The sequence below is a fragment of the Nilaparvata lugens genome, chromosome 5 (assembly GCF_014356525.2).
Source record: "Nilaparvata lugens isolate BPH chromosome 5, ASM1435652v1, whole genome shotgun sequence".
Classification (NCBI taxonomy): Eukaryota; Metazoa; Arthropoda; class Insecta; order Hemiptera; family Delphacidae; genus Nilaparvata; species Nilaparvata lugens.
In genome coordinates, this window is record NC_052508.1 from 29,095,366 (window position 1) to 29,122,962 (window position 27,597).

The window sequence follows — 27,597 nt, forward strand, 5'->3', positions numbered from 1 at the left end:
TGAGATATTTGGAATATTATATTTTGTTGAACATATCAATTGAAATCCTACAACAAAGTGGACATATATGTGGAGAGTTAGGCCTAATGATGACTGAGGAAAATGATAGATAAATGTGTCGTGTCCGGCACGCTTTGAAGTGACGTTAACCACACACGTTTGTCACGTCGACGTCACGCCGAGCAGGAAAGCGCGTGGCTGCGGCTCCATTCGCTTGACAGAATCGAAGTATGACGTCATTCCATGTCGCCATGGCAACCGCTTCGTTACAAACCGACGATTGTCAGCCCGGCTGCTAATTTGAGCTGCTACTCTCAACATGCTTCACCTGTATAAAAAAGTCACGCATCACCTCTCCTGTAGTGGATGTACTGCAGTTGACATCGCTTGATTTGACACTTAAAACCAAAAACATCATTTTCAGTCCCGCTGCATGTACTTGGCAATTGAAGAGTGGTAGACTAATCAAACAACTCAATATGCTATAATAGCCTGCAATATCCAATTTTCAGGTCCAGGACGGGTTTTGACAGGCTGGCTCAATTTATTTCTCCAATATGATCGATCTCCCCCGATAACTGGACATGCATATTTCAAATCGAGATGATGAAGTGGCTGGTTTAAAATTGATGAAGCGCACTTCCCATACATCGGTTGTACACCACAAACAATCAATCGATCGTCTAATCCACTTGAAAACCAAAATTCGGTTTCCATGTTTATCTGTTACTTGAAGCTTGTATCCCTTCTCAATACAAATCATTCAGTTTTAAATTCATTAATTTGTTTTTAATTCGAACATGAAAATGATGAAATTAAGAGATTATCAATCCATCGAACTAGAGACAGAACAAATATCCAGAAATTAAGTAAAGTGGAAAACTATAATACGGTATATTATTAGTTGATTATCAAATCATTATCTATTAGCATTAAAAGCTCTACTCAGCCAAGTTCAATCAAAATTGTCATTACTCGAGCCCTATCATACAATGAATCAAATAAGGAGTATAACAAATAAATTTTTATCAGAATGAATAATTACTAAATATATACTTGGAGGCTGGAATAGCCTCTCACCTTCACTCTTGATTGAAATTAAAGTTGATTGCCATGAAAAATATATTTTTTTGATAAATCGAGAGTCTTTTAACATGATTCGAGAAGAAATTTCTGAGTGTAATTCTGTGACTCAAAAATAATTTCGAGTAGTGATCAATCCATAAATCTTACTGAACTCTCCACTTCTCGGTGGTTCAATTGGTTATTTTAGCTGCAACACTTAAGGGTTTTCCTATTCCTCTACAATACCGCACTTCACTCTTATGATCACTTATAATGACATTTACTTTGGGTATCAGCGAAAAATATCATAATAATTTACAAATATAAGATGATTAAATATGGGCAGAGGCGAACGAACAATGCTTGATGGAATGTTACCTATCTTTTCTCAATTATATTACTTTCTTTCACACATTTTTATTAGGTCGAAATTGACGCACAGATATAAACTTAGCAAGATAAGACCACCTTGTATGGTTCTCTCAATTCCTGAGCTGAAACTCAACCAATTTATCCCTTCCAAGATACAGTATCAAATCTAGGCACTCATGTCTCAAATATTGGGAATAATGAAAACGTTTTTCATTTTCAAAAAGGTTTGCATTTTATTGTAGACGACCCTCTTCACACACAGACTAGTTTCTAGGTGAGGAGTTTTATCCTACGTATTGTATATATTTCAATTGTTCGTAAATATGTTCCTTGATTATAAAAAATGATTCCATTTTTTTAAATTGATAGTACTCAAATATTGAAATGTCTCTCTAGTGACATTTATAATAGATGTATACTGATTTTTCAAATTAGAACTTGCATTGAAATCACACTTATTCATCTAGAATAAGTGTAGGCGGCCTACATTCTTATTCTAAATGTTATAATGGCAGTATTCGATTAATATTGGTGTAACCACATCCTCGTTTATCATTCCATAAAGCAGATAGCACTATCCATTTCTAGATCCGCAACGCTGTGTTTTAACAATAAAGAAATACTTCTTCAACAAAATATTTCTCCTCAGTTATGGTATGAATAATTGTCATTGAATCATTGAAAAATATATTTTCTTGACAAATAATGATTATTTTTTTAAAACTAGAATGAACAGTTGATATTAAATCACAAATATCAGTATCAGCTGTCCTCTATAGAAGGCATCAGTGACAAGGTACAGAATCGGCAAACGTTGTTCTCCTATCTTTCTCCACTGCCATTATAGTAGACCTCACTATAGTAAAAGCTTTTCAAATACGTGGTGCCACAGAGTAAATTAATTAAATAATAGCAGTTAATTAATTATAGGAGTTTTCTCTGGTGGTGCACAACCTTTTCATGAAAATATTTTCCATAAAAGTTTGCATTTTCATAATTTCGCACACATATTTGGCCCACTTATTCAGATACACATTAACAAACATTAGATCTTCTTTGTCGCCACATGCTTAAGGGCTTCAGTCAGCATTAGCCACAACTTACAAGTTACTTATTGTACGCTGAAGATGATTTTTTGTCTTATCGAAACGCATTCGGAATTGGCAAAAAGTAGAGTTACCGGTAGCTACTGTTTTAAATGTGAAAATTCAATCATTTATTGGAAAAATGAAAAAAGGAAATCAAACCCCCGCCCTATACTCTTCATATTCAGCAACAATTTAATATCACAGTAAAATGTATATTTTCATCATATAAAACAATATTAATTATAGTCGAAATCAATGAATATTAGTCTCGATTCAATGTGATCATGTTCATTTTTTGATTAGCATTTCAAACAGAATTTTCATGAGCAGTTAAGTTGTACAATATAATACTTTTAAGCAAGATCATAACATATAAAGGAGAGTATATTATATCTTCTCTTTCATTAATTTTTAAAGTTGAAATAAAATATAGAATTAATTACAGTTTTAGAATATGAGAAGAAACATTCAAAATAAAATTATATAGCCTCTAATACATTGCCACCTTTTTATTGTGTATTTGTTCTGATTTCTGCAAACGAATAAGGGGTAAAATTATGTATTTGGACAGAAACCTCGTATTTACTGTATAACCAACTATTCTAATCTCTTGCTTCTCATTGAATCTTCTACAATAATAATTTCAAAATTATTAAAAATTTAAAATTCAATTTATTGGGAATATATCTCTATCAGGTTCACCCCAGAGTCCTTCTCTCAAATGATCGAATCAGTTGGATTGAAGTGAAACTTGAAATATTTGAGCATTGGTTAGGATGATATATTATGTTCAATTTTGATGGAATGGATTTTTGTTAGTGGGAGCCAGAAGTAGAAACAATTTGATAGGCATACATTTAATTATAGATCAGAATGAATATAAATAATTCATTATAATGTTTAAAATTAATCAATTATAATTATAATTATAGATCCGACTAAAAATAGAAGAGCTACTTTCAAATGTAATTCGATGGGCTGAATTTTTCCAATTGGATGGTTATTTGCTATGAGAATCGCTATTACCATTGGAGATCGCACCAAAGAAAATGCAATATGGTAGCTATGAGCATTCTCATGGGAAAGATTTTTTTTCGAATTCGCCTAATATTCATCGCTATGTATTATTTCACATTGTCTTTGAGAATACATTGATTTACATTACCGTATTTTTATTCAACTATAGCTATAGAATTTCATAACATAACCATAAATTTCATAGTTGACCTTATTAAAGATAATACAGCTTTTAATATTCATGTTACAATCATTTTAGGATTTTCCAAACCCAATATATATTACATGCTAGAGGGTTTTCGTAGATTTTTGGCAGACCAGAGTCAAAAAGTCAGCCCCGAATTGGCAAAGTATTTTTCGGTCCACTTATCGAACCGATCAATCAGTTGTGGTGACATTTTGGCCTTCCATTCACCAACCTTGCCACTCCTCATGAAGCAGCCATCGGCTTCTATCAGCTTGAACTTCTTGTTGATCTCCACTACTTCTTCATAATTGACGGCTCTATTATTCTTCATGCTCTCGAAGCTCAGATGCTCGCTCAATCTGCTCACTTGTTCATCAGACAAATCTTTGTTCAAGAATTTAGCAGTTTTTCTGATAACTGATGGTAGATCCTGAAAAAATCGAGCCATTGATAAAGATACACAAGAAAAAATGAGCCACCTGAAATTTCATATTTAACAGTAGAATGAAACTATATTTGAGTAAAATAAAGCAAACGAATACGTTTTTTTCAATGAGTCTATTATTCAAATTCATACACAAAATACATTGAAAGGAATTTTATGAAATAGGTCTGAACTATTTCAGAAACCGGTACAAAATTTATCTCAGAACGTGAAATGCAGTAACAGGTATAGCATGGTATTCTAAAAGAGGGTACGCGACTAGGTGCCACCCCGACTACTTGTCCCCTTTTAAAACCGGTTTTTAGGGGACAAGTAGACGTGAGCGTGCGAGGTGTCAAGTTGTCGTTTACGGTCATGACTAGTTGGCACCTTTGGTCCAGTAGGTGTCAAGTAGTCGGGGTGACAACTTGACAGCAATGGCATATTTTTCGAGGGTACAAGTAGGTAAGTATTTTGGCCTATGGCCAAAATGACCAGGTGTCAAGTAGTCGGGGTGACAACTAGACGGCTACCCCTAAAACCCACACAAGAATAAATTATATTTTCTCGAATTTTTTTTAACATTCAGTTTTTTTTTCAATAAAAATGATCATATTACACCTTGTCAATGGTTCAACATTTTTGAGAATGTGAAATTCATCAATTTACTTTACTGCGGAGTTCTCGATTTAAAAGTAGTATTACGGTATTAGAGGTAATAGAAGTTTGTATCTCCACTGGTTATGAAGATATTTCACAAAAAATGTTGAGAAACTTGATTTTTTCAAGGGGTGAACATAATGACAATTTGTGAGATGAATATAGCTTTTCCAATCCTGGAATATTGATGTATATTTAATTTGAAGAGGTTTATATAGGGTGAATTTATATTAGCAAACAAACTAGCATATTTTATGAAATTAATATATTTATAATTATTCAGAATGCAAGATTAAAATCAATATCATCTATGTTTTTAGTGTGCATTTCACACTATAAAGTCAAAAATATTCTTTTTCACCAATTATTTTATTCATTATAATCGATTCACCTCTTGAATAATCAAGTTTATCCTTTCAACAATGGATATGAGCATGAGGCTTTTCGAAATGCCTAGTAGAATATTTTCATACTGCAGGAGATACAACATTTTCTTTGGTTTCGTTCAAATCATTAGACAATTTCCACATTATATTGAAGTCCAATTGTTGCAAGCTGGGAATGTTGATTCATCTGTGATGATAAGAAGCAAAATTACAAATTTAAAAAAAAATCTGGTGTGGTGCACTCACACAACTTTCCTTGCCGTTATGAAAATTTATCAACTGACGCTAGTGTTCCCGCGCATCTCAAGTCTACTTTTCTAAGATCTGAGCCAGCTGGTGACAGGACAATAGCGCTGCAGACACACGAAGTCTGCTATCTCTTCATAGTAAAATGATTTGATAGAATCAAAAGTTGCCAACAGTTTGCAATTGAATAATCTTATTTTCTCGAATTTCTAGCTTATTTTCAATTTTAGGTGGAAATGTTACTGAACATTAATAAATTGTAGAGATGAACATTAAATTGTATCTGAAGCCTGATAATTGGGAATCTAAAACCAAACTTTGCATATAGATGGTGCAGTGCTCCTGAAATTTTTACAGATATGAGACTTATGGCAGTTGATAGAGCTTATCAATGACTATTTTCGGTATAAATTTGATCAAAATTTCGAGAAAATCGCGAAAAACCCTGTTTTTGACAACATATTCTCCATTTTAGCCGCCATATTGAATTGGATTTGATCGAAATTGTTCGTGTCGGATCCTTATATTGTAAGGACCTTAAGTTCCAAATTTCAAGTCATTCCGTTAATTGGGAGATAAGATATCGTGTACACAGACGCACATACACTCATACACACACACACACAACACACACACACACACACACACACCACACACACACACACACACACCACACACACACACACACACACACACACACACACAACACACACACACACACACCACACACACACACACACACACACACACACACACACATACATACATACATACAGACCAATACCCAAAAACCACTTTTTTGGACTCAGGTGACCTTGAAACGTATATAGAAATTTAAAAATTGGGGTACCTTAATTTTTATTGGAAAGCAATACTCTCCTTATCTATGGTAATAGGGCAAGGAAAGTAAAAATGGATGACATTCATTTGCATTCTTTCAAAGTAGCCTAAAATTCATCAAAGGTACAAATGATTGAATAAAATTCTGTTTTGGCTTGTAGAGCGACGTGATTCACTCTTTCTTCAGGACACTCTGTACTCAGATGGAAATAAACATGGGATAAAAACTGGAGGTACCGGATTCGATTCCCGGGCTGGCAAATAATTTTTGGATATTATATAGCAGTAGCTCCAATCAAATTTTCTTTCAGCTGTTCACCCAGTTGTCAAAATATGGAGAAGTGGTTTGGGGTGATTGCTGACAGCATTCAATTTGCAATTTCGTTTAATAATTATTCACACTCCTGATTTGCGTATAGAGTGCAAAAGCCTTCATACCGGTACTGAATTGCGCGATAATAGAGTGATAGTGATGATGATACTGATTCAATTACAAATTTGAAAAGCATTGTTAGGAAAGAGTACACCAACAAAAAATTATCGAAAAAACATTATTGTAGGTACTTCCCGCAGAAAGTGGGCTATATTATTTTCTGCTGAGTTAGATGAACTTTACTTACGATGAGTTATCCTCCAGGGTAATATGTTCAGGTTTCTCATGCAGAAATATTTTTCCAATATAAAAATGGATGTGCATTTGAGTTATTCTATAAATGTATAGTATAATTCTGATTTATTGGAAAGTTCAATTGATTAATGGGAAGAGAATAGAACCTACCTTTTTCAGATCTTCAAATCGTATAAACAGAATATTTGGATCATTCCGTCTCTCCCAGAAACCCAGAATGTTGCTGGCATATGGAGCAAAGCATACTGGTAACAAAAATATGAACATTCATGTGTAAAATAATAGAATATTCAATAACAAGTGACTGGAAAAAAGGTTCTTTCTACATAATGCAAGGATTATTTTCATCAAGTAGGTACTCATGTGTGAATCTACAAAAACTTTACTAGAGTGATTAGCCTGATGTCAGATTGTGTTCATTTTCAAAATTTTACATTCAGACCATTGATGAACTCGAATTGACTCTTCATAACCCCTATTTTCCATAGCTCACTTGAGTTGTGCTACCAATAAACGCTTCTCTAATGACTGCGCATTTTATATGAAAGCGAAACTTTTGTGTTTCTTAGTGATGGACTACGATTTTTGTTGAAATTGTTGAATTCTCAGGCTATTAAGAGTAAGAGTTTAATTTAAATAGATCCATCGGTCAAATATTAGTTCTCCATGTCATTTGAATGAAATTCACCATAATTATATAATATATTGCCGTGCTACCAAATTTTTTCAAAAGGTTTGATAGTTTTCACCTATCTCCTAAAGAAAAGCTATTATCACAATATATTAAAAGCTGTAACATTACAATATATTATAAAAAGTAAAAACTTATTTTCCTAATCATATGCAAGAATTATCGCTTCAGGTCTATTTTATAAACGGCTTTTTATATATTTTTTGTATTGTAGTACAGGTTGATAAAATACTATTAATATATTGACATCTGTTATAATCCATTACATAGGATAATATATAATGCATTAGTATATTATAATTATGATATAAACGATGATTTAAAATGTATTGGAGCTTCAGGCTGTGGCACTTTTCTAGAAGTTGTGTGATTATGAATGAAATGTTCCTATTTGAAACAATCATATTTATTGAAAAAACAAAAACGATGCCAACATACCATCCACATCATGATTTTTAAGAACGTACAGAAAACGTTCACTTGGGCGAATCTCGATCATGCTCCAATTTTTGAACAGAGTTTTTGGTTCGACATTTAGTCCACAGACATTGACTTATATTTATATAATTATTGTTTAAAATAGGAGCATTCATTCATTAATAACTCTGTCCTATTCCATCACTTATTTTAATTAAATAGAATAATTGGTCACGCTTTCGTCTTGACCGAGACTAAACTAAATGTAGCCTATTGAAAAATAAGTAGACAATATTTTACACGATAATTTTCTATTTCAATTTATCTAAAATTATCATTTATTGCGGATTAAAAGTTTGAAATGTGTTAACATTTTTAATATCTATTATATCGTTGGAAAACCCATGCTACAAAATTTAAAGAGCTGAAATAAACAATATTCTCTCACAAGCGTTATTGATTCTCCAAAAATTGAATGGAACATAATTGTAATAATAAATAATGCATTAGGACAACTCAATTGGAAAGCAAGATAGGGCCTAGTGTTCTGTCCTTATATGTTCACTGGAAGTGGTAGGCTACTCACATGAATTATTCAAGAACAATTCAGCGAATTCCTCGAATTTTCCAGTGTAGCCTTCCATGAGGACACAATGATGAAAGTATGACAGACAAGTGTCTTTAGGATTTCGTGCAACGTAGACGATCTGCAAACATAAGAGCACGTTGAGGTTTTTTCAATTAATGCATTTTATGGACCGTGCATCAATGTGAATTAATATTTCAAATACTTTGAAATACTAGTTTACAATTGAAGAAAATTCCGAAGAATTAAAGAGAAAGATTAAGTATGAGAACTGAAATATTGAAGTGAAAGGCCTATATTCAGAGAAAAAATAGTTTGATAAATCAGGTAAAATAATGAAAATTGATTGATTCAAAAATAATAATAATTTAATGGTGAATAGTAAAATCTAGGAAGAATCATCTGAAATAGAAATGTAATTTTTTTCTGCCTTTGAAAAATACAACAATTAATGAAATAAACATTTCAGAATTATACTGACTGTAATTGTATATAGAGGCTGCCAGTTTGAAATTCTTCTCAGTAGGTATACATTTTTAATAATACAGCGGTGAAAGTATCACAATAAATAAATTATAATGATTAGCTGCAGTCATTGCGGTACAATTATAATAGAAAATAGGAAAACACTTTTTACAGAGAAAGATACGGTAGTTGAAGTTGTTTGAAAAGAAATTTCAAACTAAATAAAAAAAAGACACAAAAATTGAGAAATTATAGCACAATTCAAAATACAATAATTTGATTCCTCATGATAAAATAGCATAGCAATGAAAGAATCCAATTATAGATTATGTCTCTACAATTACAAAAGTTACGATAATAAAATTTACGTTCTCCACATATATGAGATCTGTGCTTGAGTGGAGAACAGTGAGCTATGAATAGACCTACCGTCTCAGGTCGGCAATTTCAATTCTACTAGAAATGGCTGAGATTTCACTGTGAAAGCCCACCTTAGCTTTTGTGGTCCGTTCCTGCAATTGCTGGGGCAGCAGTTGGAATGGCAGATGGGTCTTGATGTGACGCACTGACGGCAGCCTATCAATGTGACCAACTGAGTCGGTCACATACTCCGGTAGATTACGCATTTCTGGTATCCTATCGAACAAATCTCCGTAGTCGAACAATGGTGTATGACTGCAAATAAACGGAACCTTTACAAAAAAGTTGCGAGAAACACGACATAATCAGGCTACTTGAATTTTCCATACGTTACCTAGTATTATTTCATACTGTACGATCACTAATCTATTGAAAAAATTCTAAGTATAATAGCACAGAAGAAATTATTATAATAAATATTATATCATGCGGAATGTTAGAAGATAATATGAGTGCCTCGAATTCTTTTATATTATTGGAAAGAGAGAAGATCTTCTCGCAGTCATAATTATTGATAGGATATATATATTTTTTTCTATGTCATTATTTTAGGCTAATTACATTCAATAAAATAATAATTGCTTTTAATGTAAAAATTTGATTCATGATAGGCCTAATGGATAAGTAATTTTTTCAAACTTTGGTCGAAGAAGCATGGTAGTATAAACTTCAGTTTATTTTCCTCAAAAGTAAAATTGTTAGGTACCTGCAATATAATTGATAGGTCTACATCGAAAATCGTATCACTAAAAATTAAGTTTTTCACCATGCTGGATTTGTCAAAAAAATTATAACTACCTTCTCCTTTACATGGAGAGACTTCGTGTCCTCGTATAAAGCAGTTTGATAGAACATGTGACTAGCGGGTAATTAATTTATTATGCTTCAAGGTCATCGTAATTCAGATAGCGTGGGCATACCATTAACCTCACACCAGTGTAGCCTTGACCTGTACTTTTGTTTTTATTGTCTTCCTCATTCTGTGCTATAATCCAATACCAATATTTGTTGACATATTATAGCCTAGGTAGGCTATCTATGAAGAAAACCGAAGCATATCTGCATGACTATCATATTCTATAATACATAGAGGTATTCTAAATTCTATCAAATTATTTTACAAGTGTATTATCAATAGGGGCTACTAATCAAATAAAGTTGATAAGGCAATTGAAAACCTAAAGAAGCTATTTTACGTTTATGGGACAAATTGTTTATTATAAATTTCCTAAAAACCATTTAGGGTAGGTGTAAGCTTGAATCAACCCTCATAGGAATAAGAGTTTCTAACATTTTTTCAGCAATGAATTTCTATTTGAATTGTTTTGTTATTGAAAAATTCAATTGGCCAGTTCTATCTATTCATCGAATTGAATAATTATAGGGAACTAACTCAAGTATAATATTATTCCAAAGTAATTAATCTAATACTAATCAAATCCCTGCCATACTGTATTATGATACACAGTCGCCTACACAGGCTGAATCTGTACAGCATTTAGATTTTCAGACTACCTCTATATATTATATAATTTCATTCACTTGCTTTTTGATAGATCAAGTCGAAAATCATGATATTATACCATATAGAGAAAATATAGCATAAGAAGATATCTCATGGTATAGAGTGTTTATGTTCCAAATTTCAATGTTAACTCAAGCCATAGTCGTAGCCTTAGTAATTTATCGTGAAGCAATGTGACGCTGGTAATCTCTCATACTGTGCTATTCTTACACTCTCACCCGGCCAAAACAGTAAAATAGACAGTAGTCGACAGTAGTAGGCTTGAGTTCACAAAAAATCGGCTTCAAATTTGTAACATAAACGACCTATACCATGGGATATCTACTTGTGATATCTTTCTCTATTGTTATACTTTTACATTCGAAAGTGAACAGCTTTTGCTGAACAAAAGATGCGTAAAGTTAGTAATCAAATGACCCTTTTTATACATTCAAATCATGAAAATATAGATTCAATTGCTGAAAGAATTTTCCTCTCAGAAAATTTGGAATAGACAACTGCTAATCAAATCAAGAAATTAACATTGAATCGAAAATAATATAATAGACTTTTTGGGAGTACCAGCAAAACCTCTCTAGAAAATCCTGAATTACACTGAAACGTTAAAATTATAAAGTCAATGTGAAATAACAAGCCAAGAACAAATTTAAGGAGATTGAGAAAAGATTATTGAATACAAAATGATCAGTAGCACTTTTTTAATATAATAGGCTACCACTTGTAAAATACCGTAACTTGAAGACCTTGAAACGAAACGGGTCATTAAAATGCATTTTTGAAATTGATCAATGGCTTTCCTCATATAACAAAAATTTGTTTAATTAATAAATTGAAAAGTGGTTAAATTTTAAATTATTAGGCCTATTCCTGCATGGTTAAGGAATTCTTGTGCTCCTTGTTAAGTGTCTCAATATCGTAGAGCAGGTCCTCCAGCAGATCAGAAATATGTGTGATATTTTTATTTCTCTGTATATATATCGTATCGAGTTATAAGATTATACATTTAAAGCCTGAAGAATAGTAATGTATACGGTAAAATATTATATATCCTGATTTAATTATCCTTATCATGTGAGTAAAGTCTACATTCATTGAAATTCTAGGCTACTGGTACACAATATATTTAGGCCTACCGTGTATATTCCACTTTTTTAAATAATTGAAGATTAATAAATTATGATTTTTGAAATTTAAAAAAATATTTCTAAGATGAGTTAGGAACACTGAATATTAAACAGGCGAAATAATTTGCCTTCAAACCTTCAGGATACCTACTCAAGGAAAGGAAATCTTTGAGGCAGGTTTACTTTTGCTCCTTCAAAGTCCAAATCATTAGCTATACACCAAACCATCTCTTGTGTCCATGTTGTACCTAAAATGTTAATGTTTCATGTTGAAATACATGGATTCATTCAACAAAAAAATATATGATTATAATCTATTGAAAAAACATGCAAAATGAGCCTATTATATCACAAATAAATTATGATGAATAGAAATTCATCTCACATTACAACTTGAAGAATGATACGATATATCAATCTTATAGTGTCGTTGATTATCCAGAAAATCTATATTTCTGGGGCAGACTATCTTTTCATCATGAAATAAGAATCTAATTACACTATTTTATTGAAACCTTTCAATCAAATTTTTAACATATTTTTCGAGTAAAATACAAACTGGTAGGATATGCATAATTTGTATTAGATGAATAGGCCACACGGCGAATTATTACCTGCTCAAGAAAACTCATTCAAACTGTTGGATCTGTGATAATAAAATATTAAACGAACAACAATCGTGTCCTTCGATGTATTTCTATCAAAACAGCAGTTCTCTTATAGGCCACCTGATAAAAACTCAACGAATAATTAAAATTATTTCAAAAGACTTGCAATTGGTTATTCAACAAAAAATATAACAGTAGCCTTGGAGGAGTTTTATTGGGAAAAATGCAAAAAATCTATTTTATTTTCTCATTAAGTGCTATTTTCAGTTTGATCCCTCAGTAATAGCTATCTTACCATGGAAAGGCATTCAATTGCATAGCAAAAATATAGAGATATTTAGTACTCTCCGAGTACCTAATTAAAATTATTATTTTGAATATAAAGCATACTTTACACATGAAACTACTCTCTGTGATAAGTTAAATAAAACATTATCGCTTTCGAGTCATATAATTACTTGGGTTCAATTTGCGCTCAGTTTTAATAAAAATTGGGATTGTTTCTAATCTAGAAGCACAGTCATTCTTCCAAATAAACAATTGAGAGGGTTACACATTATACTGAAATCCTCTAATTCTATTCTTTTGTGTATTCTTCCAGTGTTCTGGAAACATCGAAATTTAACAAATTCGATTTCAGATAAAATTAATGAAGGATTTTTTCATAAAACATAGAATAGAAATGCAATTTTAAAGGTATTTGGAACGCTACTTGACTTGTGGGCTACCTACCGTAGGCCACTCAGCAGTTTGCCTGTGAAAGACGGATTGGACATAAATATATGATGAGATTACAATTCCCCTTGATTTCTTCTGGTATCGAAGCAGAAAGTTGAACTCTACTCATAATTTATTATTGTAAGTTCACAATTTTGTTGAATTCAGGACAAGAACCATTGTAAATATTGAAAACCGATTTGATAATTTTTAATTTCAAACATATTTTGAGAATCTAGTACGGTAGGCTATATACATGCGGATGAAGAGTATTAGTTCACAAGCTAATGCCTTTGGCTTAAACTGGTTTAACAAGCCTAATATAATTGAAGAGACAGTTTACAAGGAGAAATTTGTTACAGTTTTAGAAATAAATTGACGACCGGTGTCGATTCCCCTTTTAAAACCGTTACCACACACTCAACGCTCCAGGAGAAACGAATTTTAGAGGCTACTCTTGCAAATCATTATCGCAATTCAAAATAAAAAAATCACATTTTCAGATTCATACGGGGAATTTCATAACAAAAAACATAATATGGGAATGGGTGATGAAATATATATTTTCTCAAATTAAGTTCCCTACTAATTTAAAATTCATTCTCTTGCAACCTTTTATTGTGTCGTGGCGGTCAGCTCTTATATTTATGAAATGCTTGAGAATCGAAAAGCTGCGGTACCGTATTTGAAAGATTGAGAATGAAGAGTACTTTCAGACTGATTATCAACAGTTGTAGCTGGAATTTGGTATTTCTAGATTTTAGTTACATAAAAATTAAAAATCTTTTTCTAATATATTTTTTCACCACATGTTTTACTTGGAAGTGACCTGAAAAAGACTTTAAAGTTGAAAAATAAAAAAATAAAAATTAAAGTACGCCCACTTTGATGAATTTAAATTTTTATGAAATCAAAAGAGTACGGTAGCCCTTTCCAAGAAAGTGAAAATTCTTTATTGTAGCTATAGACTATGTTTTATCTAGCTGACAAACATGTGAAATTTTGAGAAAAAATTGCGGAGATTGCGGTGTCGGTAGATACCGTAGGTTGTTCTGGACATAGAGTATGCATTTGTCTTATGCTTAGTATTGATTAATTTATTTTTGATCAGCTTGGAAGTTTCAGCTGGCGTCTAATACTTGCATAGTGAAAAAAATTCTTATTGTTGTTCAATCTAAAACTTTCACTCTCCAACTCGAGCTACCTACAGCAATTGTTTCATCATCCCAATATCCATCATTGGTGAGAGACAATCAAGGATAGCTTAGGCTTGTGAATTAATAGGAACCAGGCCAACGATGTGAGAGTAAAATTGAATAGTAGTGTGAATAAATAATCGGTGATCTTTAATGATTCAACACGAACAATCTCGATAAGATCAGATTTGAGTATCATTATAATAATTAAACAGAGTTGGGAAATGAATAAATACTGCAGGTAGAATAAATAATGCAATAAAACCATCAAATTGGTGAAATGGTGAATTTCTTAAATCATTGTTATACTTTTCGAGTATTACTCATTTTTATTTGAATTAATACAAATTACTGTTCAATTTGTTCAATAATAGATTTCAAGAAATCTAAAATTCCAGTTGGAAATCGATTCTATTATAGATTATAGGCCTGGATTTTTTATCCTTATTCATCGTAGGCTATACAGTGAAATAGGAATTGATTTATGACAATGATAATGAGAGAATAATTTAGGGCTGGAGAGGCTAATTTTCCACTCTTATGGTTCACTCAGGAGACTAAGCAAAAAATTGACTGGACAAATATAGGTAATTATAATTTCAACTGTTTATGGCTGATTATAATTTATTATTTGAGAATCTAGTAGCCTATCCATTGTTATCTGTTTAAAGATTGAATGTGGAACTTTTGTATTTGATCAGCCTGTACAACAAAGTAAGGCAGATAAAACTTACCGTACACGATTGCTTTATTCTATGAGATATGAGTATAAGGTCAACTAAATTTGTGCTTATTTATTTAGCCTACCTGTTTTGGGAAAACTGCAAACCCAAATATCTTCGTCGCGTACTTTCATGTCTCGAATTTGATCGGTGAACTTGAGATAGTGTTCCGGTAGCACACAGCCCTTTATTCTCACGTAACCCGTTCTGAAGCATGTTGTGAATTTCTCCTTCAACAGCTGACCATCTTCACCATCCACTATTTCATATTCAGGCATCTGCGACATAGAAAACTTAGTTATCAACAGGATAACTTTGAAAATTCTTGCAAGTCTCAAGTCCCTTATACAATTTGTTCAAAACTATTGTTGTTCAGGAACAAGAAGAAGCATATTTTCAATATAGGCTGAAGTATTTTCAAATCAAAGATCTTAAGATATAAAGGCTGAACGTAATATGAGCCCTGATTCTCCTGAAGGTTTAGGCCTATAGCAATCAGCTCAATTTAAATGAGTTTGGTTTTTCATGGAGTTCTGCTACGTGTAGCCTACTGCTTTAAAAGAAAAGTAGAAAAGCATTCTACAAAACTTATTAATACGTCATTCTATTGATTGATGTATTTGAAAGAGGACATTATTTGAACATGGTCAGACCGGGTGCGATTTACAAGTTTGCACTGGAATTAATGATAGTAACTATAGCCATAGAAATAATATGTTTTAGTGCACTCGTTGTAAAGCATACCTGATTTGATCATGTTCGAGTGTCTCTATCGAGCTTACTTGTGAAATAAGTAAGCGCATCAGTGAAATTGTTTAATGGCGGGCAGCAAGCAGTGTTTTTAAAAACTCGTTTATGATAGGATGAATGAAGATTGTTGGGTTCACTGATAAGCAAAATACTCTTGTTAAGAAATTGAATTTATCAGCGGCTATATTCGTCACTTCTAAGATTTAATGAGAACAATAATGCAAACTCATTGCTAACAGTTTATTTTTAGAATATCCTGAATCAGTACGATAGTATATATATATATATATATAATATATATATATATAATATATATATATATATATATATTGTGGAGCTCTTCCTGGGGGAGTCACTCTCACCTCCAAGGATAGGACAACACATGTAGGGTGAATCTTGTACTAAGTCAATGGTGTAGCGGCTATGAATTTGTAATTGCGTGCGTGGACGCTGAGTGAACACCAGACTGATTGACTCACTACAAGACTCAATACAATTGTCGGAATCGCGGGAGGCCTAAACGCTCGCTCACCCTTGATTCCTCTAATGACAAATTGTATAATGATGAAAATTTTTTATAAGTAGTGTAGCGATCGCTAAACACTGAATACGGATACCTTAAAATTATTACCTGTGAAGAATGAGCATACAAAATCATACAGGTCGAGCAAAAATCCCGATGTAGATAATTTACGGGACTGCGTCTCTAATAAGTTCTGAAGGATTAAAATACGGTATTTGAACCAAATATCGTTCAGAATATATTTCGAGATCAGAGTCTTGTCGGGTTTAAGCTCTATTGTAGGAATTTATATGATCTATGGCTGCCACTGCTGTGCAATTGATGTGTTCGCTCCTAAGTCGAGGTAGGTAACAGATAAAAGCTGATATATGAGCAGGTAAGGACAAAGAATAAATATCTCGATCTGACCCCACTCGCTACATCCACTTAGACCTGTTCCAATATCCAGCTTAATTCAATTATTTCGATGATCGTATTCGATCGGTTCTTGATGATATAGAACGTATCAGAAACAATAATTGACAGGCTTAAGAAATAATCGAACTCAGAAAGCGAATTAACAAAACTGAAATATATTACAATAAAATATGTAATCATACAGTGCAGATTCAGAATTTGATTTACAGGTTGATAATAATTTAGCATTAACAGAAGGAGTTAAAAATGTTCTTGTGCTTGCATGATACCATGCGTGATTCAACAGAATTTTACAATTGATAAAATTGAACAGTTTTGAAAAAATAGTGAAAAAATGAATTATAAAATATTTTTTTAAATTGCTCGGGGTCGTGGTTCAGGCAGCGGAGGATAGTTAATCAACTACAAATTCTTATAAATTTAATATGAATAAATTCTAGACTCTTAATGCTAAAGCGCTTGTCGGCGTGGCCAATAATTTAACGAAGAAAAATTTATGTTTTTCTGCACTGAAATATTTTCGAAGCGTAGATTGGGGCCCCTTATGACTTATAACTCACGTGAAATTCCTTGGTAGTCGTGGTTTCTTCTTTAGATCAAAAATCGTTTGATCGGCGGCAATCCAGGCTTCAATTTCAGCACGTGGGGAATTTTAATTTAAATATCTCCTTCACCGAATTAATTAAGGGATAATTTACTTTAAGCTTTTAAATTTATCGATTGATGAAAACAGAAATTTATAAATAACAAATAGATTGGCCTAAAATATCGGCTCACAAATAGAACATTTAAAATCGAACAAGAAATTTTACAAATAGGTCTTTGGTAACTATAAAAGAGATCTACACGGTAAGGATTTCAAAAGGGAAGTGCTGCTCTTTTCTCTAAGCTTTTAGGCTAGACCTTGCTTCTCGAATCTCGATGTAATAATTTGCATAAAAATTTGCCATTGGTAGAACGCTTGTGACGTAAACATGACGTCAGTGGCAAGTAGTAGAATACAATTCCTTTAATTACAATAATAATTTAATTTATGTAATTCTTAAAACTGCTTAATCTTCTAGACATAGTTCCTCTCATACAATGTACACGTGCTAGTGTAACTGATAAGGCAGGGTTGTTGTCTGATAATAGATTAACATGTGTTGCTTTCAAACGATCACCGTCTTGGTGCTATTTCTATGCACTGTGATTGGTTTAGACCTACCAAAGAGATTTAATTACCATGTGGTTCAGTTGAATTAAATTATTAATAAATTAATATTCTTGTACAATTTTTATTAGGTTTGAGATTATTATAATTAATTTCTGCCATTTTATCAATAATAGAATTTCATGCTATGACCTATTTAGTTACAATAAGACCTGACGCATAATACAATTTCTTAAATAATAAATAATTTCAACAATAATACATACATTTTATTTTTTTATTTGAAATTCTTGATCCTTTATTGATAGTTTTATAATTTTTAGGAATGATATTTTACCTTGCATGAGAACCGGTATGATATTTGACAATGCTTTGAATCAGTCAGCTGCGTTCGAACTGTTTTAAAAACATCTGATCGATAGTAAACAAGTGTAACCTCAAAATCGGTGAGCGATTCATAAATAATTTGTGCTTTATTCGCAAAATAATTATAATTTTATTGAATAATTTTCCTAGAAAAATATTCAGTACAGAACGGTACTCTTATCAATATACAGTTATTGATAAGTAAGCTTTATCGCTCGGTCGCTAACTATTCCTTTAGCAAATTCTTTCATTTTAAAAGGTAATCACAATTTTTCTCTCTTTTCATGAGATCTATTGAAAAATTCATCACACAAAAGCCCCCAGGATATTTTAAATAGGTAATTGGGAGACGAGTCGAAACAATGACTATTTGAAAAATCCGATATTGTGATGAATACACTATTTCATCTCCTTACTTCTACGAAAACTCAACACTTAACACTAAAAACAATATATCGTGCACTTTTGGCTACGAAAAATAAATAATTGATTGTTCCTTTCATTGGATACAATCGAAATACAATAATTAATGAGGTCTCTTTGGATCCTTCATTAAAACAACTCCACAACTTCCATTCACGGGTGGCTTATGAGCAGACCCATAACTATAACAACTATACAAGATTTCACATATTACTTCTTAAGATTTGAACAGTATTTGCAACAAATATAGACTTTCATCATTTTTTCATGGTTATTACAAGTTTCGACTCTTTGGTTTGGCTTTTACATAAATTGGGTGAGAGTGTGATTTCACCTCGGTGACTTGACAATCGTCTACCGTTTGACTCGAGCAATTCCTTATTTGCGCTTAGTACGTTGCGTACAAACAGGATTACACTTGAAATGGCTTTCTTGATTTTTATCAATGTTGGTTACAAATATTAAGTCTTACATTTATCAATTTGAATTACAATTCATGATCTTTTGATGCAACAGTAATAAATTTCACATTTAAAAGGTAAGAATTTCATTTTCTTTGGAGTTTTTTAGAGATACATTCATATAACACAGAACATGCGCATTTCGTGCAAATTAACATAAATATATATTTTTGGTTGCGTTTTTGCTTATAATTTCACATTAAATAATGGGTTACAATAATTAACTAACGATATTGCTTTGATTCTATTAATATTGACTCTAGGATTTCGTACACATTGGTTGGTGGGACGAAGAAAATTATCGAACAGGCGTTGGTTCTAAATAGATTTTTCTATTGATTCTGTATTTCAAGGTTAGGTTTACACATTTTTTCAAATAAACTTTGTTTATTTTCTTTCCTCCTATTCACTGCTAATTTCATGTTATTTCTAATTTATAATTATTTTCTGTTGATAATACAATTTTTGTTTTTGTTTTCCAGTTGGGCGGATATAACTAGGCGACTGTTTCTGTGATGACTGTAACATGAGGCAGATGGCTTGATTAGGTTGGTAAATTCTTGAAGTTGTCTCGTAGTTTTAATTTCTTCTGTTATTGAAGTTGATTTCGATTTCTTCATTTGAAGTGAATTAATAATATTTTCCTCATTATCTGAGATGCGGCGAAGTTTTAGGTTATGTTGATTATTAGGCTGTAGTAGAAAGATGCTGGTATGCAAAGATATGATTTGGTAGGTAGGCTGTGACCATGAAGTGTTTGATAACTGGTGTATTCCACAAATGTAGTTTCTAGTTGATTAAAAAATTATTATTTCCTCAAGCCCCCATCTAAATTTGATTTCGGTATTTGTTTCAAGTTTCTGTTCCAATTTGCAACTATCCGTTTTACTAAACTTTGCTTAAAACGGATGTGCCGGCGAAGTAGGTGGATCTCTTCAGCTAATATTGACCTTCCTTGTTGACCGGTGACATGTAGTTTGATATTTTTAAACCTTACATGCCGGTGGTGTCTGTGGGTTTTTTCAAATAATCCTTTTCTTTTTTGCATGCCGGTGTACAGTTTGTTTGATTTCAACCGGACATGACTGCGGTGGTTGTAGGTTCTTCTTGATATGGTCCTCCTTTTTCCTTGCATGCTGGTAGGAAGTTTGATGTGGGATTTCAGCCTTATATGACGGCGGTGTAGATAGGTTCTTCTTGGCATTATTTTTCTTTTCTGCATGGTGGGGAGAAATTTGATATTCAATTTTAGCCTTACATGATGGCGGTGGTTGTAGGTTCTTCTAGATATTCTTCTTCTTTCTTGAATTGTTTTGCTGCTTGTGTGTGGTCTTGACTTTATGCGGATTTTAATTGTTCTAATGTTGTTTTCTGATTGTTTTTGATGGATACTGATTTGATGTGTTGCAGGTGCTGTCCTTGGTGGATGGGAGATACGTGTGGTCGGCGGTCCGGGCTGCTCTTCAACGTGGTGGGCAACGTCCTTGGACTCCCGGTGTCCGGCGCGCGGTGGTACGGGATGTCCCTCTATGCCATGGATGACGTCCTCGGCTTGGCGGGCGATGTCGTCCGGCTCTTCTTGGCATTCTGCGGGGTGCGGCGCGACTCCAGTCTCGACATTCTCGGTGGGTTGGTTTTCCATACATGTGTTATGTTCGCTTGCTTGTTTGACTTTAACCACCTTTATTGTATCCTTCTCCACATGTATATGTTTCTTAATGCTGACTTCGACGCTGATTTTTCCCATATGCATATCTTCAGATATCCTATCCAATCGGTTATTTGTTTCTAAAATTGATTTATCCAGACACTCAGCTAATTTTTTGATGGTTTTATCTGTGTCACGGAATGCTACATCCATCCGCTGGCTCAACTTCTCCAAACCCTGTTCGCTTACCTTCTTTGCTTCTTGAACTTCCATTTTTAACTCTTCCTTTGTTTGGTCGCTTTTTTCATTTAAGTTTTTTATTGCTTCCCTTGTTTGGTCGCTTTTTTCATTTAAGTTGTTTATTGCTTCCTTTGTTTGGTCGCTCATCTTGGTTATTGCTTTCAGGAGGGTGTCCATATCCATTGCGGGAGCGGGTGTATGGCGAACGGTTACCTTCTGGTTTTTTATCCGAGCAACGGTACGAGAAATGGGAGTTCCTGTCTCGGGGCGTCGTCGTCCGTATGCTCTCCCGATGTTTCATCCTCCGGCTCTTGGGCTGCCGACGGATCTTCCACTAGGATGCAGCTCTCCTCCACCTGTGTCGACGATAAATCATCCAGTACATTGGGATGGAAATCGGCGGCTGCGGTGATGGATGCGGATGGCGGCGAACAATCGGGTGAGATGTCCTCGGTGTCCGACAGACTTGGATTGACCTGGTCGTTTCCTGCCATGGTTTGTGAGAGAATAACGCGACGAACGTGTGCGGTGAATAAAAAACGTGAAAGTGTTGATGTGATATACAAAATAATTAATAAGAAATCCAATAGAAATTGTTATAGCTTCGTAGTGAGTGAAATACAGAAAAAGTGGTTTAGCAATGTGTTCAGTGATAAAATGAGTCAAGTTAGCAATATCGTTAACATAAAAATGACACGAACACACAGGATACACAGTGAACACTTATGCGGTAATACAGGTACGCCTCTTATAATTTATTATTACTATTATTATAAATATTTTACTTTTATAATTTCTTGCCGCAATTCAATATATAGGCTAGTGTTCTTCGCAAAATTTTATATAAAAGCAGTGATACTCTGCTTGAATTATTCCGCAATATATCCGTGATTTAATTTTACTTCCCTTTTTATGTTTTAAAAACTTTTAAAAATGTGAATAACTTCAATCCTTTTTTCTGTAAATATTTATAAATTGTTTCAATATAGACCTAATATTCTTAAAATAATATCACCTTTCTTATGATATCTCTTATACCTATGACTTATAGTACGACCAATTTTCGAATAACACAATAATAAAATTCTGAGTTCGATTTTTTCTCTAAAAATTCATCAATCGATAAATTTCTTTTCCGTTCAAAAATTGGGTATGGTACTTCTTGTTATTTTATATAACAGTGAACAGTTAATACTAAATTCGAAGAAATTCACAACCATAAATTTTTCAAAAAATTTTCCCGTTGTCAGCACTATAGTATACTGAGCAACTAAATAATCCTCGTAGTCGATTATCCACCTCTTCAATGCCTATCACTGTTGGGCGCCAAATCATGTGGAGCTCTTCCTGGGGGAGTCACTCTCACCTCCAAGGATAGGACAACACATGTAGGGTGAATCTTGTACTAAGTCAATGGTGTAGCGGCTATGAATTTGTAATTGCGTGCGTGGACGCTGAGTGAACACCAGACTGATTGACTCACTACAAGACTCAATACAATTGTCGGAATCGCGGGAGGCCTAAACGCTCGCTCACCCTTGATTCCTCTAATGACAAATTGTATAATGATGAAATTTTTTATAAGTAGTGTAGCGATCGCTAAACACTGAATACGGATACCTTAAAATTATTACCTGTGAAGAATGAGCATACAAAATCATACAGGTCGAGCAAAAATCCCGATGCAGATAATTTACGGGACTGCGTCTCTAATAAGTTCTGAAGGATTAAAATACGGTATTTGAACCAAATATCGTTCAGAATATATTTCGAGATCAGAGTCTTGTCGGGTTTAAGCTCTATTGTAGGAATTTATATGATCTATGGCTGCCACTGCTGTGCAATTGATGTGTTCGCTCCTAAGTCGAGGTAGGTAACAGATAAAAGCTGATATATGAGCAGGTAAGGACAAAGAATAAATATCTTGATCTGACCCCACTCGCTACATCCACTTAGACCTGTTCCAATATCCAGCTTAATTCAATTATTTCGATGATCGTATTCGATCGGTTCTTGATGATATAGAACGTATCAGAAACAATAATTGACAGGCTTAAGAAATAATCGAACTCAGAAAGCGAATTAACAAAACTGAAATATATTACAATAAAATATGTAATCATACAGTGCAGATTCAGGATTTGATTTACAGGTTGATAATAATTTAGCATTAACAGAAGGAGTTAAAAATGTTCTTGTGCTTGCATGATACCATGCGTGATTCAACAGAATTTTACAATTGATAAAATTGAACGGTTTTGAAAAAATAGTGAAAGAATGAATTATAAAATATTTTTTTAAATTGCTCGGGGTCGTGGTTCAGGCAGCGGAGGATAGTTAATCAACTACAAATTCTTAGAAATTAAATATGAATAAATTCTAGACTCTTAATTGCTAAAGCGCTTGTCGGCGTGGCCAATAATTTAACGAAGAAAAATTTATGTTTTTCTGCACTGAAATATTTTCGAAGCGTAGATTGGGGCCCCTTATGATTTATAACTCACGTGAAATTCCTTGGTAGTCGTGGTTTCTTCTTTAGATCAAAAATCGTTTGATCGGCGGCAATCCAGGCTTCAATTTCAGCACGTGGGGAATTTTAATTTAAATATCTCCTTCACCGAATTAATTAAGGGATAATTTACTTTAAGCTTTTAAATTTATCGATTGATGAAAACAGAAATTTATAAATAACAAATAGATTGGCCTAAAATATCGGCTCACAAATAGAACATTTAAAAATCGAACAAGAAATTTTACAAATAGGTCTTTGGTAACTATAAAAGAGATCTACACGGTAAGGATTTCAAAAGGGAAGTGCTGCTCTTTTCTCTAAGCTTTTAGGCTAGACCTTGCTTCTCGGAATCTCGATGTAATAATTTGCATAAAAATTTGCCATTGGTAGAACGCTTGTGACGTAAACATGACGTCAGTGGCAAGTAGTAGAATACAATTCCTTTAATTACAATAATAATTTAATTTATGTAATTCTTAAAACTGCTTAATCTTCTAGACATAGTTCCTCTCATACAATGTACACGTGCTAGTGTAACTGATAAGGCAGGGTTGTTGTCTGATAATAGATTAACATGTGTTGCTTTCAAACGATCACCGTCTTGGTGCTATTTCTATGCACTGTGATTGGTTTAGACCTACCAAAGAGATTTAATTACCATGTGGTTCAGTTGAATTAAATTATTAATAAATTAATATTCTTGTACAATTTTTATTAGGTTTGAGATTATTATAATTAATTTCTGCCATTTTATCAATAATAGAATTTCATGCTATGACCTATTTAGTTACAATAAGACCTGACGCATAATACAATTTCTTAAATAATAAATAATTTCAACAATAATACATACATTTTATTTTTTTATTTGAAATTCTTGATCCTTTATTGATAGTTTTATAATTTTTAGGAATGATATTTTACCTTGCATGAGAACCGGTATGATATTTGACAATGCTTTGAATCAGTCAGCTGCGTTCGAACTGTTTTAAAAACATCTGATCGATAGTAAACAAGTGTAACCTCAAAATCGGTGAGCGATTCATAAATAATTTGTGCTTTATTCGCAAAATAATTATAATTTTATTGAATAATTTTCCTAGAAAAATATTCAGTACAGAACGGTACTCTTATCAAATATACAGTTATTGATAAGTAAGCTTTATCGCTCGGTCGCTAACTATTCCTTTAGCAAATTCTTTCATTTTAAAAGGTAATCACAATTTTTCTCTCTTTTCATGAGATCTATTTGAAAAATTCATCACAATATATATATATAATCATTTAAAAAACATTCATTCAAATCATTTGTAAAATAACATCATAGTACCATTTTTGAAAAGTTTTAAATATAAAATAACAGATTAAAAACACAAATTGAAACTGTTTGTTATTTTACAAATAATGAATTGAGTAGGCAGCCTCAAATATATACATTATAAGAATATATAATCTTATTTGGATTATAGTCAACACGAACAGTGGAAAGAGCAATAGGATGACAGGTTCATCTCTATGTTTACAATCTAATTTGAAAAAAAACCATTAACATGACAAGAAGTTAATCTGTATAGAAGAAAAACATTCCTTTCTAACTATCGAAATTTTAATATTCTAAAATAGCAGGCAAACAAATATTACTATTTTAATCTCTATCAGACAATCATACATTCGTTATTATCGCTTTGGTGATTAAGTGAGTCATTATTGAGGTAGAAATTGGATTTGATCTTTTGAAAGAGTCAGTAGTGGATGTGAATTTTCTATCAGGAATAAATATTTATAGGTATAGTCTCCTCCGATAAATCTAGATATACCTATAATATATTTGATAAGTTTTGGTACCGTACGTATAGGCTATGATGTATTGTTTTGTTCACCACAAATTATTCTTCAAATTTGTATAGACAACTAATAATTATTTATGAATGGTTTCATAGAACTTAATGCTTTCATATCACACTGACCACTAAACATTTACAAAATGTTTTAATTTATCTATAGGCCTATTCGCCTATTTGGTAACCCCAGTGATACTGATGATGATTTGGTAATGCCTCTCGTCTTACATGATTGGAATTTGGAAGTGATGGTAGAAGGAATGAGGTAGAATAATTTCTTATAGACATAGTAAATAAATAATAGTCTTATTTATCTACAATGTGGGCTGAATTAATCATTTTGAAAACACGTTATTGAATCCACTTATACATAATATGTATGTGGAATGATTTCTAATAATAATATATTTCCGTCAAGTGCATTACACATTACAGTGATTAGATGCTCCAATTAATTGAGTGATGAATCATAGAATGAATCAGCCTAAATGAAAATAGCCTAATGTTTGATAAAAGATAAAAGCCATAAAAATACTGTAAGTGCACTTGTGCAATTATCTTAAGGTATCAGGTAATAATAATATCGTGATACAGTACAACCTAGTTGATTTATCAGTATTTTGATATAATAAAAATAATCTAATAGCGTGTGATGGAAGGACCATGAACAGAATAGGAAGAGAAATTTCATGAGAATATAAGCTAGAAGCCCATGAAAACTGGATTTTTCATACAGCCTCTAATCCAAAAAAATAATGATGTATTGTATTCGAATTTATTACAAATATATTGTTATAATATTATATTTCTATATAGCTTCTTGATAGTTTTTTTTATAGAATAACTAGTAAAGAGATTACCGTACCCTTCATTTAAACCGATGATGTCTTGAAAAAATTAAGGATACGGTACCATACATAATATACAACTAATTTTATAATACATTCTATTGAGATACTATGATGATACGCTTGTACAAGATTAATCAGTGATAGTTTATTTATTATGTTGTGTTTTCTTGTGAAATATAGAGTTCTAGGATTATATTACCGTACTGTACTGAGAGATATTATATTGGTCATAAAACATGTACCGTACCGCTAATAGGCCTAGGTAGGTACTGAATGTTAATTATAGAAATAAGTCTAACTGTGAAGATAGATAGTGGATAAAAAACGTTTATTCAATCACACCAAATATATTATAACAACATACAGTGATGAATGATATAACATTTTGTTTAGCTCAGCCCATACACAGTAGGCCTATACCTGTATATTTTTATAGAGAATTGAAAAAAATGATGGTGTAGAAAATGAAGATGATTATGTTTTATTAGCTGAAATTGATCACTATAAGTATCTATATTATAAGTAGAATATAAAAGATGGTTTGTTTACTCACATTGACCAAAGAGGCGAGACCACTTATTCGAGCAAGTACTGTAAGGAGTTGACACCCGTCCGACAAGTGCGATTAATTTTGCGGAAGGCCTTTCAGCGAAACGACGATACACATGTGCGTTGTTTGTGCGTGCTCAAGTGAAACTGAAACTAAATGTAGTTGATGCGATCTGATCGCTCAGCCAGCTCGTGGCCTTACTGAACACAACTTATTATACACACTGGTTGTCCTTCGCTACTCGAAAAGTATACGGTATCAATGCTCCCACCACGCCTCATCGCTGCCAAAACTGATAAAATGTTTGACAGTCTGTCAGTGATCATCACTGCACGAATCCACGTTGTCAGACTAGTGCAATAATTCATCCATATGTAGAATAACAGTACACGTCATAAATGATAATGTATTGTCAACTCCAATAGTCTACTAGCTGCTACTTTCATGGAATAAACAATCCCATGTGTGGTATAATAGG

General features: G+C 32.8%; 1 protein-coding gene across 2 annotated transcripts; it reads right to left on the bottom strand.

The window, feature by feature from the left end:
• Positions 1-27,597, bottom strand: LOC111045652 (luciferin sulfotransferase). 2 transcript variants are annotated; one of them, XM_039428098.1, is made up of 8 exons: positions 27,123-27,597; positions 15,470-15,662; positions 12,293-12,389; positions 9,564-9,747; positions 8,608-8,728; positions 7,064-7,158; positions 3,962-4,159; positions 1-328 (listed from the first exon to the last, which is right to left on the bottom strand). In XM_039428098.1, the coding sequence occupies exons 2-8, from the start codon at positions 15,660-15,662 to the stop codon at positions 296-298; spliced, it is 921 nt and encodes a 306-aa protein (XP_039284032.1). In that variant the 5' UTR covers positions 27,123-27,597; the 3' UTR covers positions 1-295. The 2 variants fall into 2 exon arrangements, with proteins under 2 accessions (XP_039284032.1, XP_022186789.1); XM_022331097.2 differs by lacking the exon at positions 1-328 and having other exon boundaries at positions 1,134-4,159.

Excerpts from the sequence above, each read along its gene's own strand:
- LOC111045652 (XM_022331097.2), bottom strand. The coding sequence starts at position 15,662 with ATGCCTGAATATGAAATAGTGGATGGTGAAGATGGTCAGCTGTTGAAG. Across the intron at positions 8,729-9,563 it reads AACGGACCACAAAAGCTAAG|ATCGTCTACGTTGCACGAAA; the intron begins GTGGGCTTTCAC and ends TTATGTTTGCAG. Across the intron at positions 7,159-8,607 it reads ATTGTTCTTGAATAATTCAT|TATGCTTTGCTCCATATGCC; the intron begins GTGAGTAGCCTA and ends TTTTGTTACCAG.